The sequence below is a fragment of the Centropristis striata genome, chromosome 5 (genome assembly GCF_030273125.1).
Source record: "Centropristis striata isolate RG_2023a ecotype Rhode Island chromosome 5, C.striata_1.0, whole genome shotgun sequence".
Taxonomy (NCBI): domain Eukaryota; kingdom Metazoa; phylum Chordata; class Actinopteri; order Perciformes; family Serranidae; genus Centropristis; species Centropristis striata.
The window spans coordinates 8,629,990-8,650,684 of NC_081521.1; the positions used below are offsets into that span (position 1 = coordinate 8,629,990).

The 20,695-nt window shown below is 36.9% G+C and overlaps 1 protein-coding gene across 1 annotated transcript in view; it reads right to left on the reverse strand.

The window, feature by feature from the left end:
- Positions 1–10,488: 10,488 nt before the first annotated feature.
- The window catches only part of plxnb1a (plexin b1a), a 142,913-nt gene continuing 132,706 nt past the window's right edge, over positions 10,489–20,695 (reverse strand). Inside the window, exons 34-38 of the mRNA XM_059333327.1 lie at positions 18,041–18,188; positions 16,961–17,025; positions 12,875–12,950; positions 12,571–12,645; positions 10,489–11,373 (exon numbers count right to left, since the gene is read on the reverse strand). Of these exons, the coding sequence (XP_059189310.1) occupies positions 11,269–11,373; positions 12,571–12,645; positions 12,875–12,950; positions 16,961–17,025; positions 18,041–18,188 (469 nt within the window). The 3' untranslated portion in view covers positions 10,489–11,268. The remainder of the gene's footprint in view (positions 11,374–12,570; positions 12,646–12,874; positions 12,951–16,960; positions 17,026–18,040; positions 18,189–20,695) is intronic.

A 20,695-nucleotide genomic window follows, 5' to 3' on the forward strand; every position in this document is an offset into this window, starting at 1 on the left:
ACACTCAAAATTAGTATTTTTGTCCAAAATTGTCTTTGTTTGTATTGACGTAACTTCAATAATAAAGCACTATTAAGAGTAAATTGATCAAGTGCTGGATGATATTCCAGCCAACCAAAGCAAGTTTAAAAGTCATATGTAAAGTACAGTCATGGTAAGATTAGACCATTTTTTTCTTCAATTTCTTGTTCATTTTAATGCCTGGTACAAGTAAAGGTACATTTGTTTGGACAGATAGCATGATAACAAAAATAGCTCATAAGAGATTTAAGAGCTGATATCTAGACATTTTCCATGGTTTCTTGATAATTATTTTGGTTATTATCAAGAAAACCCATGAAAAATTATCGCTGCCACTCTAATCAATCAGACCATTTTCACCAGGTGCGCCACGAAACTGTTCAGCAGCGTCCCAGCCGCGGCTCTCGGCTCCGCTGTGCGAGCATTTCTATTTTCTCCGTAAATCTCAACAGAGCAGATTGCACCAGACAGGAAATCCGACACAGAATCAACGTAATACACCCCCCGATCAATCAAACAAAGGGTCTCAGAGGGTCAGACACAACAGGCGGTCAGAACAAAAAACATGGCGGACAGTTCTCTCATTTTTAGTGAAAAAAATTATATATTTTGACTTAGTTTCTGCATAAAAATGGATTTTGATCAAATTTCTAGCGAGAAATATGTTTTATTTTCTAAATAGTCACTCAGTGAATGTACATAATCACTTTGTATGTTGGAATAGCCACGGGTTATGACTGTCATTAACTTGCATTTGTCAGGCTTGGGCAAAAAGAGGACTCAGATGCAGATAGGCAGTAGAAATGACAGGCTTTATTTTACTGATTGAATTTCTCGTAGACAGAAATGATAAAACAACAAGCTATGAAATACTAGATAGTCCGAAGACACACCAACAGCACAAAATAACACAGAACCAAAAACGCTCCCGAAGGAGGAAAATAACCTACTCTGATCTTATCAGGAAAATACTATAAAAAGTTAGAAACAAAAAATCACTCCGAAGAGGAAAAGCACACAGGCTATTAAATTATCTTCTCTATCAATGTTACAAAATTATCAAACAGAAAATACTCCAAAAGGAGGAAACCAATGCTACAAAAATTACTCTGACTTAGAAAAATAAAAAACTTAACCAGAAAACTATGAACAAAAAAATCACTCTGTTTCAGAGGAAAGACAATACAGAAAATAAAACTTGACACTTAACTTTGACTCAATACAGGACTGTGAAGGGCTGGACGCAAACGACAACATGCAACATGGACAGCGGAAGACAAAGACTATATACACACACGGGGGAGGGGAACACAGGTGGAAACAATCAGGAATCAGGGAAGACACCAGACCTGACACAGGAGGAAGGGCAAGTGACCTGAAACGAGAGGGAAGTTACTATTTCAAAATAAAACCAGAAGTTACTTTTCAAAATAAAACCGTAAATTCACAAGACAAAAAACCCAAGACAAGACGCCTCACGCGGTGTGACAGCATTGTAGCGAAATCCGTGTCAGTTTCACGGAAATTTGAGTGATTCCGTGGCTATTCCACGGATTTTGAGTTAAGCAAATCCGTGGCTATTTCACGGATTCCCGTGAGACCATGTTGTAATGTTGGGCTTTGCCCGCTAGCGTTAAGCAGCTAGCCCATATCAATCACATCGCAGTTAAACAAATCAAATAAATGAATGATAAACGTTTTACTTGGTCTCTTTCAACGGCACAGTTGGTCTTGGTCTTGCTAGCCTGCTAACGCTAGCGTGCTATTGATTGCCAGCTAAGATTAAGCATAAAGATAAGTATAAAGTGGGCATGTCTGTAAAGGGGAACCTCATGTGTACTGATATGAATTAGTGTCATTCAGATATCATACAGGGGTACTGGCCACCACAGGGGAACACTAAGCTAGGATGATGGCGATTGTTCAAACACTTTAAGGTTCAACAAAGTATTTTTCGCTTGGCTGTTATACTGCAGCGTATTAGAGTGTACAGTTACAGTTTTTGTCCATCCGCCTGTGTCCTGCTATTACTGTCTAATGTTGGTACAGTCTTAAGCTGAAAAGCCTGTGCTGGCTGTTACTATTTACATTTTCAAAGAGCTGTAACTAAACACTTCCCACAGGAGCAGGAAATGTGTGTGTGTGTGTGTGTGTGTGTGTGTGTGTGTGTGTGTGTGTGTGTTTGTGTGTGCACGCTGAGAGACATCCGAGCAGCACCTGCGTGGATCTAGATCACTGGGTTAGTAGGAGAGAAATATCAGGTGAGTAAAGAGGTTTGCATCACAGTCTTTGTCCCAGTTTTTACCTCTGATACTTCATAATGAATTCATATTTCATGACATTAGCAGACTGTTATCATCAACACATCTCCTTACTGTAGTGTTGGAGGAAACACTTAAAAGACACATAACCCAAGTTCACACCCATGCACATATTTACATATACTATGCATGCTTACACACACACACACACACACACACACACACACACACACACACACACACTCTTGTACTTCTATCTTTGTGGGGACTGTCATTGGAACAGTGAAATTTTCCTTTTCATTAGGGCCCGAGCAGGCAACGACCTGCGAGGTCCCTATTGTATTTCGAATGATTATTAGGGACCGACCATTAACGGTGCAAGGACCCTATTGAAATTGGTCCGTTTATTATTAGGGCCCGAGCAGGCAACGACCTGCGAGGTCCCTATTGTATTTCGAATGATTAGGAACCGAGCACTAACGGTGCGAGGACCCTATTGAAATTGGTCCGTTTCTTCTTCTTATTATTATTCATAGTCTCCCGTGAAATTTACGTATTCTGGTATTCGCAGGAATGGACCTTGCAAAATGACTCACTAGCGCCCCCTTGAAATTTTCAAAAGAGCCTCACAATATAGGATTTTTTCACCTAGAGACACGAAATTTGGTACATACATGTATCATGGGAAGACGCACCAAAAAGTCTCAAGAACCCATACCCGAAAATGAACAGGAAGTCGGCCATCTTGGATTGAATATCGCACTTGTCAGCGTTTTTGGCCATTTCCAGGTCTCATACTTTAACGAACTCCTCCTACAGATTTCATCCAATTCTCTTCAAACTTGGACAGTAGCCTCACAAGGCCTTTGAGATCAAAAGCTGTAAAAAGCTTTACCGACGGTCACACTATGTGGGCGTGGCATGGCGGCAAAATATGGCGTCTCGCCATAAAACACGATCATTATAACTTTCCCATACTTTCTCCAATCTGGTCCAAACATCTCATGCTTCATCAAAGTCCAGCCCTTAACACTTCTAGATAACAATCTTTCAGAAAGCCCCGCCCCGTATGCTTTATCCACGCCCCCTTTCATTACATGACCACGTTGCATACTTTACATAACTCCTCCGACAGATTTCACCCCATGGACTTCAAACTTGGTCAGTACCATTACAAGGGCTGTGGGATCAAAAGTTATATGAATCTTTACCGCCTGTCACACTATGTGGGCGTGGCTTGGCGGCAAAATATGGCGTCTCGCCATAACACACGAGAATGGATAACTTGACCATACATTGTCCAATCTGTCCCAAATTTCACACACGTGATTAGGATGCAGCCCAGAACACACCCACGTGTCAATAGTGACACACAGTCAACGCGCCCCCTGCTGGCTACAGGAAGTCGCATGTTTTATAACTACCACGAGCACAAGAGACACGCCATTTGGTAAGTGTAGAGACTGAGCCCACAGCGCCGCGCCCGACGTGCCCTCCGCTAACCTTGGCCTCCCCCGACGGCTCCACTCGGCTCGGTCCCCTTCAGTCCTGTTTACAGGCCTAGTTTTAGTTAGTTTTGTAACCACAAATACAGTTTCAGTTAATTATCATTATCATGTAACCTTTAACCCTTAAAACAAAGTCTGAAATCTCAAAAAAAGTCTTTATTGAAGTGAGGACCGGCCGAAATGTCCTCACTTTGCAAAAATGTCCTCACTCTGTTGGTTAAAAACGTGTTCTGGTCCTCACTATGTAGGAAGTACAAGAACACACACACACACAAACACACACGCACACACACACACACACACACACACACACACTCTTCCCCTCACCATTAGTTTGGCCTAGCTGACCCAACCCTGTCAAGAGTGAGTTGTGACCTGCATTCATCTGCTACGATGCTGCTGCTAATTTAAGACACAGACTGGTCCACACACACACACACACACACACACACACACACACACACACACACAGTAAACATTTTCAAGGGTGGCCAGATATAAACGATTTGAGATTTCATCACCCTCCAGCCACAAGAACAAACACACAGTTGTAACATGACACTCACACTTTGGATGCCAGATAAAAGTTATGCTTTATATCTATTTTTCTGACGCTTTCATCTGTGGATAATAATGCAGTTGTAATTGTTTGGGATGTGGCCATGCATGCTTTAGGAACCAGTTGTGTGTGACAGGTGTTCATACTTTATAAGCTATTGAGAGAGGAGAGGTCCAAATACAGTCATGGAAAAATTTGAATAAAAATAGACCATTGTTTTCTTCAATTTCTTGTTCATTTTAATGCCTGGTACAACTAAAGGTTCATTCTAGCCATTCTTGATCATAACCAAAATTCTTATCAAGAAACCCATGGAAAATGTCGAGATATCAGCTCTTAAGTTAAACTCTAATGAGCTATTTTTGTTGTTATTATATGTGTCAAAACAAATGTACCTTTAGTTGTACCAGGCATTAAAATAAACAAGAAATTGAAGAAAACAAGGGTGGTCTAACAATTTTTTCCATGACTGTATGTTCCCAGTCTGCTCACTGATGACAGGAAGTGGAGAATGAACAAGCTGACACTAAGCTATTCCAATTATTCTTTATTATTCTCATCAGTGTTTACAAACAGGGAGAGACTGGACTTACTTATTACTCCCTAATGAATGTGTCTTTTTAAAATGCATTGTAGACATGCCTTTTTTGATTGGCCCTTTTTATGGTAAACATTTTGACATGTCATAGAAGAAAACACACATGGACTGTATAAGTAATGGACGTAATGACCGTGATGTGGCCCGTTTGAGGCATCGAGTTCAGCGTTATACTCGTCGCCATCTTGCGTCTCCATCTTGTGTGTGATACGGGGAGCAGACCATATCTGGACTGTGGAGGAGGAGAGGGATCTGATCACTGACTACAGCCTCTCTACACCTCAACCTGACTGAGAGAAGCTGCAACTAATTCATGTTAGCTTTAACTGGAGCATTAACTGGGAAGTTAGTTTTGGCTAGCAAAAAACAAAAACAAAATGTTCGTTACTGACCTCAGAAAACTGAGCAGCGACTCCTTGGAGTGTCTGTTAGTCCAACCAAACACTGAACAAGACATTTTTACTGAACAAAACGTTCAAATAAACTGTCAAGCCCCAAATCATATGATTCTTTATATTCTATTTTCTTCTAATTGGGACCATTATTTGAACTATTAACATCAAATTGTCTTGAAGAAGATTTTTTACTAGTGATTGTATAGTGTTGTCCTAAAAAAAATTCTGAGGTAATAAATCAAGTGAGAGGTTTTCTCATTTTGTATTAAAAATGAATGGACCGAAATGCTTCTGCAACCTTCGTCAGCGCCCCCCTGTTAGAATTTTCAGTAGAATGCAGCTTAAGGCACTTCCTGCTTTGCCTCCCTGCTCAGACCTGGAGGTTGCCGCCTGGCTGTAACTCACGACATTGACAATGGCTGCATCCTTTTCATAGATTGGACAGAATCACTGTGACTTCACCCTTTGGGTTATGGACTGTATTTTGACCATTGCCATATTGGTTTTTTTTTTGGTTTTGTTTGAACATATTTGAAAAAGGGGGAGCTAAGTTATTGGCTAATGCTAGCACTAGCTAGTTAGGCTTAAAACAAAATGTTCTTATCAGAAAAATGAACAGCTGACTCCAAAATCTAAATGCTAAACAAGACATTTTAGGCAAACCAAAATTAATTTCATGAACTGAAAACACGGTGTGAAAAGTTCAAAGTTCTAAGACAACAACACCCCAAAACAAGTTCATGGTAAATGGTCCTGCACTTATATATCGCTTTTCTAGTGGCTTTGCGACCACTCAAAGCGCTTTACACGACAGACTGCGCTCATTCACCCATTCAAACAGGGAATTCTTAATTAAAAAGACAGTTTGCAGAATCAAACCACTAAATTATAGCCATTTGGATTAAATTCATACTGGTGGCAGAGGCTACCCTAAACGGTGCCACCTGCCACCATTGGGAATTCATTCTCACACCGATGAACGCAGCATCAGGAGCAATTTGGGGTTCAGTATCTTGCTCAACTGAGCCACTGCCGCCCTTGTGAAATGTACACAGTGCCATGGATACATACTGCAGTTTAAAACAGTTTGTACCAGGCTATAAACGTGTTTATTTCTGTTGTAAACTTGGGCATTTAAACATGGGGGTCTATGGGGATTGACTCACTTTTGAAGCCAGCCTCAAGTGGCCAGTTGAGGAACAGCAGTTTTTGGTCAATGGTAAAATGGTAATAGTAAATGGACTGCACTTATATAGCGCTTTTATCCAAAGTGCTTTACACTACAGACGTGCTCACTCACCCGTTCACACACACATTCATACTGGTGGCAGAGGCTACCAGGGCACACTGGTGCCACCTGCCACCATTGGGAATTCATTCACACACCGATGAACGCAGCATCAGGTTCAGTATCTTGCCCAAGGATACTTCAACAAAAAAAAATTATTCTCCTTGGCGTTCAGTCCCAGCTAGGCAAGAATCCTTGGCTTTCTTTTTTACCCTTTTATTTGTCTTTTTTATCTCTAACTCTGTTTTGGATTGAGTTTTTATTACTATTTTATTTTACTGTTTTTAGTATTTTATTGTTTTCATTGTTTTTATTTATACCTATTTGTGTATGATTTATTCTATTTTAATAACTGTACAGCACTTTGGTCAACTGAGGTTTTTTTTAAATGTGCTCTATAAATAAACTTTGACTTGACTTGACTTGACTAGGCTGCCATGGTCAGGGATTGAACCACCGACCTTCCGGTCAGTGTGCAACCACCCCACCAACAGACACCCTGAGGTTGCTGCTGGTTGAATGCACTCAACAACAAGGATCTACTGTAACACTTTCCAAAAAGGATGTAATCTCAAAATAACTCCAGACATTCATTCACATGGGGACCACTTTATTGCATCACATAAAGTTGTTGTTAGGTTCATCCTATCAATTAGTAAGAGGACACTAAGGTCAGGATTATTTAAGAGCAGTTTGTATCTACAGGAAAATGGTAAAACATCAGAACTGAGCTTTGCATACACAAGTAAGCCACAAGCAACACTAATGTGCAAAGAATGTTTTTTGAATGTACAAAATAGTCGCTTGCAACATTAAAAATCTGATTTCTCTACTGTTTCTAAAACTGATGCAAAATATAAAAAGAGACTGAAGCTATCAGAATTTCAAGATGGCTGAAGTGAATTTGATTTGGACTTGTAGGAACTCATCACCACTATCTCGAGAACAGATCAACGGACAAAAAGAAACACCATCAGGTAAAAAAAAAAAAATGACAAAGGTCATATCTTTAAAAAACACAAGGGGCATATCTACTATCATTTGTCCGGAAATGATATAAGCTACAACATATGCAACAGAATAAATAAAAAATAAATTAAATTGGAAAAAAAAAAGAGTTAGAGACTTTTACATGTGGCCTCACAGAGCAACAGGGAACACAGGCACCTTTGTTTATGAATCATATTGTCTTATGAACGTCTTGAGTGAAAGGAAAGTTTTAAAAAAAAGTAACACTTTCAAGTTTTTTTCAAAGTGAATGCCAGATTTTAAACTTAAGTCAGTGTGAAATCTTTGTGTGAAGAAGTGATAAATAAAATACCCATAATATTAAAGAGTCCTAGTAATAGTTATGGGAATAAAATATCAATTGCAGAACATGACTTTGTTGTATTAAATTGTGGAAGAGACAACAAATCATTTGGGTTCTGGCTGCATGGAAAAACTTAAAATCCAAAAACAGAAACAACCAAGACATCTCAGAAATATGGAAGATCAAACCTGACTCTGAAAAAACCTGAAAAAATAAAAAAAATCTAAGCAATTTAAATAGATCTATGAAATGCACATCTAACTCAACATTTATTTTACAGTCACTTCATATTTCAGCCTGTTTTCATAAATCTTATATTCCCATACACAATGAAAAATAGCACACACATTATTATACATACATGTACAGTCATGGAAAAAATTATTAAACCACCATTGTTTTCTCTAATTTTCGTGTTAATTTTAATGCCTGGTACATTTAAAGGTAAATTTGTTTGGACAATTATAATGATAACAACAAAAATAGCTCATAACAGTTTAATTTAAGAGCTGTTATCTGGCCGTTTTCCATGGTTTTCTTGATAATGATTGTGCTTATTATCAAGAAAACCACGGAAAATGTCTAGATATCAGCTCTTAAATTAAACTTTTGTGAGCTATTTTTGTTGTTATCATTATATCTGTCCAAACAAATGTACATTTAGCCATTAAAATGAACAAGAAATTGAAGAAAACAATGGTCTAATAATTTTTTCCATGACTGTACGTTTTGCGGTTATTAAAAAAAAAAGCTGCGGTTTCTGTGAATTTAGGCTATAAAAACCACTGACCTAGGCTTAGGGCAAAACACTTCCTGGTTCCTGGCGTTATAAAAGATGGTAAAAAGTTGTTAACTTTTGTCTTCACATGGGACATGAACTCTGTTCTCCTGCTGTTTGTCCGACACAGGCCCCGAGTGTGACATCATCCATTTAAACTCTGCTTCGCTGTCAATCTTTACTACTACGTCAGTCGTGATTTACGGGGAAAGAGGACAGTTCAGCTCAGATTTATCACATTTTGTGCTCGCACACAGATTTCTGCTGCTGTCTTTCAAAATGTTTGCTTGAACCCAAAAATCACATGCCTGTGCTCACATTTCTTCTTCTTGGACACAAACATTTCGTTCGCATTCAAATATATGCTGTGCGCGCTCAGATCTAAAGTCCACACGCATCCAAGAAGAAGAAATGTGAGCACAAACATGTGATTTTTGAGTTCAGGCACACATTTTGAAAGAAAGCAGCAGAAATCTGTGTGCGAGCACAAAATGTGATAAATCTGAGCACCAGAAGGAGCTGTGTCACTGAAAAGGAATAAAATCATGCTCTCAAACTGAAAATCTACGCTCTTGAATAAAGATAGGATATTTCTTCCATATTTAGGCCACATGCAGTGGCTTCCCGTGGCAGTGACAAAAAAATGATATATTTAACATTTCAATTTTCATTTTTCAATGGTTTAGGCCAAAAACAATTTGAATTCTTGAATGGTAAAATTGTCTATGCAAAGTACCAACTTTTAAGGTGAAATTAAGCATTATTTGTGTGTTTTTTTAAGGCCGACATAAATATTCAATCAATATCACTTTTAAATGTTCCAGTTGGTATTTTGCATACATATATATACATAAAAAAGACACTGAGCCTCCACTATATCCTTGCTCTGACCCTAGACTATAGATTCAGAAACTTAATTTCCTCATCTTGATTGCCTACTTACAAAAAAACTAAGGGGAAAATGGTCTAACGATTGAGCAAGATGGGCAATTTGGTGGCCATTTGATATACAAATAAGAAGGTCAAAAACTCAAAATTTCGCTTGGGAACCATTTTTTTTGTACTCAGCACCCTTGAGATATGTAAAGTAGGCCGGTTCCTGACTTGTACCCATAAATGCTCCTCACTTCTTATAGGAGGCCCTTTTTCTGAAATCCGTCTAGACTATAACTCCTGTGTAACTTTATAAGTACATTATGTTACATAACTATTTTACTGAAACCATTACCTTTTCCCAAACCTAACCATATAGTTTAGTAACCTCAACCTAATGAAATCTAGCAAAAAGCGGCAATTGTGAGCACAACAAACGCTGTGGGCAGCCTCGCACTGCGTCCATAATCTGAGAGAAAATACATTTATGTTTGGTTGTATGGGACCATAAGTTTTAGGAAACAGCTGCAGGTTTACAATCCATCAACAGGACTTTTTATGACAACCTACATTCTTCAGGAAAAATACTGTCAATCATACACATAAAACATCCTGTCACCAATATATTAAACAAATGAAAAATGGGGAAGGGAAATAAATACTGAAGTGGCAGTAAAACATAAATATTCCTCAGTTCTTTTGTGCATTATTCATATATTTGTGCATTTATTTCCTGTATATCAGGCTTGATCTTTCATAAGTGATAAGGTCTTTTTTTTTAAACTGAAATACTACAGATTACAGTAGTGGTGTCATGGACTACATATAGTGAAAGATTTTACTTTGATGGATTTTCTAAAAGGACGGATCAGTCAGGTTTTTCTGTTAAATTGTCTTGGGTAATACATAAAAAAATTGTTTACAAAGTTGATAAAATTTGCAAAACATTACCTAAGAAAAGAAACATTCACAATAGCAGTAGCAGTAAAATCAACATTTTTACAAAAGTTCAAACTACAGGCAGCATCTACAAATCACAGTAAAAGGGCACCTGGCGATGTGAACCTTCTTTTTTTTTTTTTTTTTTGAAAATCCTGTTTGCACAGAAGACCAAACTGTCCAATCACAGCTAATTAAAGTAAGACTTGGTAAAATGATTTAAGGAAGCTAAAAGCAGAATGAAAACATTGTTCCAATAAGCGCTTGCGCGGCACTTTGTCATCATCTGTTTGTCCTTTACGTAAGATTTTGACATAACGTGGTAGAAAAGCATTAAAGCGCTTCTTTATCCCTTTTCCTCCTCGTCCACGTTTTCAAGTCCCTCGAGACACGTAGAGACCGAAGAAAAACAGAAAGATCTCTTTCATATTGTCTCTCCCTTTGAATGCAACATGAGAGAAGTCATAGTTCAGAGGACATTCCTTTGTTTCACTGTGCTTCATTTCACATTTTCTTCTTTATTTTCCCCTTCAGAGCAGTCTCACTTCACTAGTGTCAGGCCTGTGGATCAGGAAACATGGCCTTAAGATAAAATGACAGCATGTGCCACAATGTTCCTTTGTCTCCATCTTAAAAAAAGAAAAGATTTAGCTTTTTTTTCCCCAGGAGACAGAACCATCTCTCATCTTTGTCCTCTTCTTCAAGGTTAAAGGAAACATGTGTCCCGTCCTCTGGGTCATAGGTCCGTGACTTTGTTTTCTACAGCAGCAGCAATCTGTTGGAGCCGGTAACCAAGCTGCATCTTCTGGGCGGTGGAGTCCTCCTCCAGGGCTGTGATGATCTGTGGAAATCATTGCACTTTTATTTAAATTTGCATGAATTATTGTTATTATTGACCAAAATCGACATTACTTTTTTTTCAAATTTTGGACAACTCAAAATATTGTGTTTTTCTGTAATTTCTGGAAAAGCCACCCAACTACATGCATCAACAGACTATAATAATACTATTTTGAGAGTATCGGGCATTTAAAATTTTTCCCCCAAAAATTACATACTATAATTACATATTATAGTATGACTTTTTTTCGAGGGGGTCATTTTTGGACATCGCAAAATATGGTATTTTTCTGTAATTTCTGGTCACATTATGCTCTAATATGTATCAACAGACTGTCAATTAATTAAAATAAGTTAACTTGTCAATAACAGAATTTGCTGTAATTAATAGGAATTAATCATGGAATGGTTGGTACCAGTGGACACTAGGGTTACACATCCAGATACACAGGTTACGATTCGGTTCAAAAACTATTTTATAAAAATATTTTATACTGCCCTACAAAGTCTAACTGCAGTAACTACACAAAAGGTCAAACTGGGAAAAACACTTTTTTAACATGTTAACAAAGGGCTGAAAACACACTCAATCCCCATTGGTCAAGCCCTTTTTTAAAGCCAAGACCGTCATCTAGTGGGGTCAAAAGATAACAAAGCTTCGTTTTGCCTTCATTAGCTAATGTCATACAGTACAGGCCAAAAGTTTGGACACACACCTTCTCATTCAATGCGTTTTCTTTATTTTCATGACTATTTACATTGTAGATTCTAACTGAAGGCATCAAAACTATGAATGAACACATATGGAATTATGTACTTAACAAAAAAGTGTGAAATAACTGAAAACATGTCTTGTATTTTAGATTCCTCAAAGTAACCACCCTTTGCTTACTAGAATATAAGACATGTTTTCAGTTATTTCACACTGTTTTGTTAAGTACATAATTCCACATGTGTTCATTAATAGTTTTGATGAATCTACAATGTAAATAGTCATGAAAATAAAGGAAACGCATTGAATGAGAAGGTGTGTCCAAACTTTTGGCCTGTACTGTACATATAATATTCACAAACTGGTACTGTATTTATATATATAACAGCACTTACAGAGATGAAATTATTTGTACCAATAGTCGAGATGCATGTGAACCACAGCACAATATACTGTACAAAGCACATGTTTCAGTATTTTACTCACCTGATCATAGTATTTGTTGATGTACTTGTACAGCTCATGTAAAGCCACAAGGCAGTTGACCTCAGCAGCATAATTCTGTTTAGCGAGAGTAAAAATAAAGAGGTGAGGAACAGTCAGGGGGTGGAGGAGCTGATGAAAACTGCATTGGTTGCCATTCATATTTTATTTCTAACTCCACATGTAGCTTGTTAGGCACCCACCCACATGGAAACTTCCAGGACCTGGAATGATTTATGTGTTCAACCTTGCCTTAAAATAAAAAAGTTATTCTTGCAAAATGGGAAAACTAGAGCGGGTAACGTACACGAGAGAGTTCTGCTAGAGCGGAGTTCATCTCCTGGTCGCTGGCCGAGATGGTCTGACGGATGTCTGCGTAGTACCTGGAGACAAAGACCAGTGTTATGTAGGGCTGGGCGATATATCGATATATAAAAAATATATCAATATATTTTTAAATGTCATACGGAATTAGACCATATCGCATATATCGATATAGTTAAATTTTTTTTGGTAACACTTTACAACAGGGGTGTCAAACTCAAATACACAATGGGCCAAAATTTAAAACTTGAATTAAATCGCGGGCCAACATTGAACAAATAAACCTTTTAATATATACCAAACATGTTTTGCTTTAACATTAAATATGGAACCAGCAACACTTATCAACATACAATATATAACTAAATAGTGCAGACATGCAAATCAAATTTCAAATAAAAAACACATCAATGTCATTAATTTATTAAATAACAATCAAATAAAAATCGTATGCCTCTTTTCTATTTGCATCCTTCTGATTTAAATATCAAAATAAACTTTTTCAACAGGTTAATAAATTCTGCCTTTCTTTTCGCCATTTTTCGCCATCAGGGGTAGCTCGGAGACAGCTCTAGCTTGAGGTTGCTATGACGACTGTCACAGAGGAGCGTTTCTGGGTCCTGTCCTGATTGACGCGCCAAAACAACAGCAGGGCATTGTGGGATTTGTAGTATTAGCGGTAAATGCGCCGTATAATATCGGCGGGTCAGCTTTTATAGTACAATAATTATATAATAATTTGGTATTGCCTCGCGGGCCAAATAAAATTACACTGTGGGCCAAATTTGAGAGTTTGACACCCCTGCTTTACAATAACCATCATTTATAAATGGTAAACAAATAGTTTATTAATGTTTAATCATCATTTATAAACCGTATACAGGCCATTTAGAATGGTAAATACATAAGTTATTCATGTTAAACTAAATCATATATAAAGGGCAAATAGATGGTATATTAATGTACGTTTATAGTTATTTACCATTAATAAATAATTAAATTAAAACTAAATAACATTTTTAACACCATATTAAATATGTTAATGATTTTGAAATGATTTAAGAAATTGGTTGAAAACATTTAAATATTAAATATGTATAGCACTTTGTAAATGGTTAATAACTGTTTTATAAATCATCTATAAAAATTACTTAGTTGGTTATTGTAAAGTGTTACCTATTTTTCTTTTATACATAAATGCTGCCCTTACTAGGGTTTGTCATATTTAGTTATTTTGTAATGTTCGTTATTCTTTTCTCATATAAATATTTTTTTCAGAAAAAGATTGGCCTATTATTTCATAGGCTATTTTTTTAAAGATATTTTTTATTTAAATGTGCACTTTATGGAACTTTGAACTTTAAAAAAAAAGAAGGTACTCCTGTTGTTATACAGTGTTTATGTTCACTTAAATAAACAGTTTCAATAAAACTACTTGTGACATGCCATATTTGGCTTTGACTGAACATTTGCGCTCACTTTGCGATAAAAATATCGGGATATAGATTGATATTCAGCCAAAATATATCAGGATATGACTTTCGGTCCATATCACCCAGCCCTAGTGTAATGTATAGAAAAGAATGGAAGAACTGCATGCAATTATTGCTGAAAAAAATCAACTTGACTACAGATACTACTTCTATACTTGAAATACTTTTCTAATTCTTTTAACATATAAAGTGTTTGTCCAATAAATATGTAGTGATCTGTTATTATCTCTGTTTCCTCTGTCAAGATTTTACTTTTACTGCTTAAATATCCCTCCATATTTGTTGCAGTGACATTACTGCACGCATGGAAACATTTACATACAGAGAGCAGTCTGTCTTTAATCATTGAATCACTCATACATTAACTCATTTATCAAGCAACACAGCCTGCAGGGACTGCTTTTGAAATCAGAGAAAATAATTAACTCAGGCTGAGGATTTATGTGGACATTCCTATTACACACACAGGGATGTGGAGCATGTGAAGGAGTTGTTAATGGGACAGAGGACTGGGAGAAGGTGGAGACAGAAACCTGCTTGCTTCTCCAGTTTGTCTGATTTTTTGCTAAGATCCAAATTTTTTATTTTTATTTTGTTTGTCAGTTCTCGGAGGTGAAGGTTCGGAGGTAAAAATGGAGGCTATTGACAGCAGCATGTACAGTGAAAGTCAGTGAAGTTATGAGCAGATGACAACAAGAAGAAGGATGAGAAAAAGAGAGCAACATTTTTAACAGTTTTGGCTTTTTGCCACGTTTTCTAAATGCTGCCCTTGTGTTGTCAAATTGATGAAGATGTTTTCTCAGTTTGCTTGTGTTTTGTGTATTTGCATTGTGTTTTCTTAAGTTGCAATGCTGTGAGCTCTCAGGGCCACCGTACAAAAGGGAGTTACACATGCCATAAATGTACTTGCACCATGTGCAATAGATCTTTTACATAGAGCTCATAGACTAACTTCAGGAGAATAACACCAAGCTGAAACGTCTTGTTGCACTGACCTCCTCTGGCTGCACCTCACAAAAGCCAGCAGTGACATCATTGTGTACAGACCACACTTTAAGTACACTGTGACATCACAGCAATCTTTAAGCCAGCAATCATCACACTGTAAAAAAGGTGTGTCTAAAAACAAGATAAAACAGTAAATCTGAGGGAAATGATCTTGCTGCATGGACAGATGATTTACCTTGACAAGATTTATTAAATTACAAATAAGATTATAGTGTAAAGTTGAACGCTTAAAATAAGAAATTAACTCTTAAAACACGTTAAAATATCCAACACTTCTAAATATAAAGTTTGTTTTATCTTGGTAAGAAACAAATAATCATCAGGTCACTCTGCTCGGGCCAGTTCATCACTGCTTGCAGCTTTAATTTATCTTGTTTTAAGAGTTAATTCCTTATTCTAAACGTACAACATGCTTATTTCTAGATTTAATAATCTTAATCTAAGAAAACCTGTCAAGTGTAATTATCTGTCCATGCAGCAAGATCATTTCCCTCAGATTTAGTGTTTTTAGACGCACCTTTTTTGCAGTGCAGTCACTGATGTTGATAATAATATTTACCATTTCTAAAAGACGTGCACCGTCTCCTTTTAGTCAGGTGTCTTAGCTAAATAAAGGGGACACGTCGGGCAAAAGCACCACATTTTTTCCACATGCTTTCTATCACCATAGGTTTAAATTTTTGGTAGGAGCCACTTCATCAAGATTACAGATTGGAGATGGCAGCCATATAAAATCTATGAGAACCAGTATATCTTCCAAGCCACTCAGAAGGTCAATCTGGGTGTCAAAATCTAAATTTTCTGGGTCAAGGAATCATTTAAAGCTATTGAGAACATCACTAGATGATTATTTGATCAAATAGATATGTTCATTTTCACCCAGACTGGTCTTCAAGTGCTGCAGCAGGGAATCCTGAGTTGAAAATGTTTGGAATCAATGTTCACGGGAGAGTGAGGATTAGCTGCCATGTACACTGCTCAAAAAAATCAAGGTAAAGCTTTCATCTCATGTCAGATCTTGTATATACATTTTTTCCAACAGAAAATGTAGATTTTGACACCCAGATTGACCTTCTAAGTGGCTTGGAAGATATATTGGTTCTCATAGACTTTATATGGCTGCCATGTCCGATCCACAATCTTGATGAAGTGGCTCCCACCAAAAATGGAAACTTATGGTGATAGAGAGCATGTGGAAAAAGTGTGGTGCTTTTGTCCGACGTGTCCCCTTTCTTCTTAAATCTGATCCTAAGCCGTCTGACTATTTATAATTCAGATCAGACTAATGAGGCTGATCAAACAGTCATATCTGTTCCATAAAATCTTATCAAGCAAAGCTGTAATGCATCAGCAGTATAATGTGCTCGGTTTAATATGCAGCAGACAGCAGTAAGTGCAGCAGTCTGCTCTCAGACCATCCATGCATGGAAGCCCTGCAGGCTCAGTCTACCCTCTGTCTGCCACTGACAGATTGTCCTCGGCCTCCTTCCTCCTTCCCTCTCTCCTCTCTCCTGCACAATGTTTTTCATGCCTGAGGTCACTGGGGCAACTGGCTGCCATATTCTTACCTCTCCACCATCTGTTTGTAGCGCGGGATGTCTCTGGCGTACAGCAACTTGTTGATGGGAGAGTCCTGCGAAAGGAAGACAAATGGAGAAACGTGTCCTGAATAATACATCACATAAAACAGGCTGTATAGAGCTTTGTTGATTTAAGTGGGCTTGTGGGACAGAACACAGCTTGAGGGCCCGTTAAAGCCAGCATCCTAGTATCAAATGATTTATTATTTGGATTTCCTTCCATTTATAGAGATATGATATCAATGTACTCTTCAGAGTCATGTTATTTTTGGATTACTGTGTAATGCAGTACTATGATTTTAATCTGTTGTGCTAGTAGTAGTGTTTTGGATTTTTGAAAAAAATAAATAAATAAAAAAGCCAAAATTACATCATTTATCACTGGCAGCAGCTGTAAAAACTTAAAAAGTTATTGTCAGATTCACAAATTTCTGATGGTCCTTGAACGCATCATGTGTGAATGTTTCCACCATGAAAAATCACCAAATTTACGCTAAAAATAGTCTCATTATATCAAAATATTTTCATTTCATTTAATCTTATTTAAAAATGTCAACAAAAAAATGAAAAATAAACCATTTGCACAAACCGGATTTTATAGAAACAGTTAATTCTGAGCTCTTCAGTGCAAATAGGAAGCCACAAACAGCTAAGCTCAGATGAACAGGAAAAAATACAGTGAAACTTGGACTGAACTGCAGGCTGTTTACACAGAGCAGAGAGGAGAGGACAAGCAAGGTTGTATGTAGAGGTTGTAAAAATGGAAATGGTTCAATATGTCTTAATAGAATAGAGCCCATTGTTTTTCCAATATTGTGGGAACTGGGAAAATGTTGTATATACAGTTTATATTTCATTCCAATTTTTGTATAACTTATTATCAAAGAAATTCAACTTTTACCTCTTTTATGTTTTTTTTGAATGTGTTATACTGCACACAAGACATTTTGAGTTCTCCCTCCTTTTAGCATGATGGAGCTGTTTCCATAGAGATGCAGGACTTGCATACATATACTGCAGAGAGTAAAATGGACCAGGAACAAAAATCAGATTAAGTAATTAGCTCACCCGTCCCAGTTTGTGGTCAGCAATGGTGCAGGAATCCATAAAGGTCTGGGCGATGACAGACAGCACAGCATCCACATGGTCTGAGGTCTGCACGTCAAAGATGAACTGTGGGTTTTTTAGGATATTGATCCAGAACCGCAGCGGTAAACTGGTTGGAAAGACATGAAAACGGCCGTCCACTGATTAGGTGCAATGTGTAGACAAAGTTTTGTTGAAAACATTCTTTAAAAAGACAGTTTTGACATTGTGTCAAATAAATAATAACACAAAAAGTACTGGTAAAGCTCATTCAAATATATCTTAACATTCGGCCATAGTGAAACCATGTAATCAATTCTAACTGCAGTAACTACACAAAGGGTTAAACTGAGAAAAACTGCTTTAAAGGTTTTTAACGTGTTTTAACTGGCCAGCCAAATGGGTTATAGGTAGATGTGTGATATGACACTTATTTCTACATGTACTGATGTCATTTTTATGCTTAAAAATCATGACGATTGATTTGAGGACACAAAATTACCAAAAATTGATGTAAAAATGATCAAAAAAGACACAAAATTACCAAAAATAGATGTTAAGTGATATGACACTTATTTCTACATGTATTGATGATGTCATTTTTACGCTCAAAAATCATGACGATTTATTTTACCTTTGACCCCAAAAATGTATTTACTGCACTCTGGTTTTGCTGTAAAAGGTTCTAATAGTAATGCACAAACAGAGTGCAGTAACTACAATGTTGTTGTCTTCTTTCAGCTTTTATATTTAGTTTTCAGTGAATACACATTTACAAATTGATTTTGTTATAAATATATTTACAATAGGTCTTTCCTTTTCTCTTTTTTTCCTGATCAGAAGTGCAATGTTTTGTGCGCAATGTTTGTGTGCTGTGTTCGCAATCATTTGCAGCTTTGCCACGTGTCTCTGTTTGCAGTCCCTTACAGCAGCTGTTCTCAACCTTGGGGTCGGGACCTCAATTGGGGTTGCGAGATGATTTCTGGGGGTCGACAATCATTTTGGAAGTCAGCTCTGTCTCCACTGTGTTAAAGTGTTCATGTGTTAATGTGTTATAGTGTTTGGTCATTTTGTGGGTTTTTTGGTCATTTTATGTTTTTTTTGGTCATTTTGTGTTTTTTTTGTCATTTTGTATTTTTTTTTTGTTATTTTGTGTCTTTTTTGGTCATTTTGCTTCCTTTTTTTGGTCATTTTTTCTTTGGGGGGTTATTTTGTTTATTTTTTTGGTCATTTTGTGTCTTTTTGGGGTCATTTTGTGTCTTTATTGGGTCAATTTGTGTCTTTTTTGATCATTTTGTTTCCTTTTTTTGGTCATTTTTTCTTTGAGGGGGTTATTTTGTTTATTTTTTTGGTCAATTTGTGTCTTTTTTTGGTCATTTTGTGTCTTTTTTGGTCAATTTGTGTCTTTTTTTGGTCATTTTGTGACTTTTTTTGGTCATTTAGTGTTTTTTTTTGTCATTTTGTATTTTTTTTTGTTATTTTGTGTCTTTTTTGGTCATTTTGCTTCCTTTTTTTGGTCATTTTTTCTTTGGGGGGTTATTTTGTTTATTTTTTTGGTCATTTTGTGTCTTTTTGGGGTAATTTTGTGTCTTTATTGGGTCAATTTGTGTCTTTTTTGATCATTTTGTTTACTTTTTTTGGTCATTTTGTTTCTTTTTAGGGTGATCTGGGCTGTGCATGTGAGATTCTGTTCAGTGAGTGGGGGTCGCGGACAAGATGCATGTTAAATTAGGGCTTGTAACTGGAGAGTCACCGGTTCGAATCCCGGTACTGACTAGGACTGACGTGCCCTTGAGCAAGGCACCTAACCCCCAGGCGCATGGTGTGTTCACTTGTGTGTAAAAAAAGGATGGGTTAAATGCAGAGGTTGAATTTCCCCAATAAAGTAATCTTCTTCTTCTTACTTTGTGATTTGTGTGTAGTGTCCTTTTTTTGTTTCTTTGTTTGATGGGTGTATGCCCTGTTTGGTTATTTATTTAATATTTATCTTTTTTGCACTGACGGGAGAGCTGTGCATCAATTTCATTGTGCTAACGTATTTTTTTATACTACCGTGCAATGACAATAAAGACTCTATTCTATTCTCTACAAGTGTTTAATAACTCTATTCAAAGATTTGTGTATTTTAGACTTAATACTATAAAGTAATGTTATATTTTAGTCTTAATATAATTTTATCTCACTTTTTCACTTAATCACTATCTAGATATTCATTACCCTATCAAATAAACTTAGAATGTCTATTATTATTGTCTTCACTAGTCAACACAATGAAGAAATTCAAGGCTGCACTCTGATTTGGTTTAATGTATAAATTTGTATATTTATATTTTTACAAAGCAGACCCTGGTAAGTGCAGTTACTGTGTCTGCTTTGGTTTGAGTTGGATTTTGTAGTTACTGTAATTTTTACGTTACATTATTTCTCTGAATTTAAGCAAAATTGAAATCTAAAACTTTGTCACAAGATAAAACAGACATGAAGGAGTTCATTTGGACCAAAGCTGTAGTTAGTGCAGTTAGAGTTTGTAGGGCAGAGCTGTTGTCCATATGTTCTGTGTGGAGAGGCTTTATAAACACAAGACATGTGGGCCCTCCAGAAGCTGGCCTGGGCCCAGTTCTGCCTCCTGACATGCAG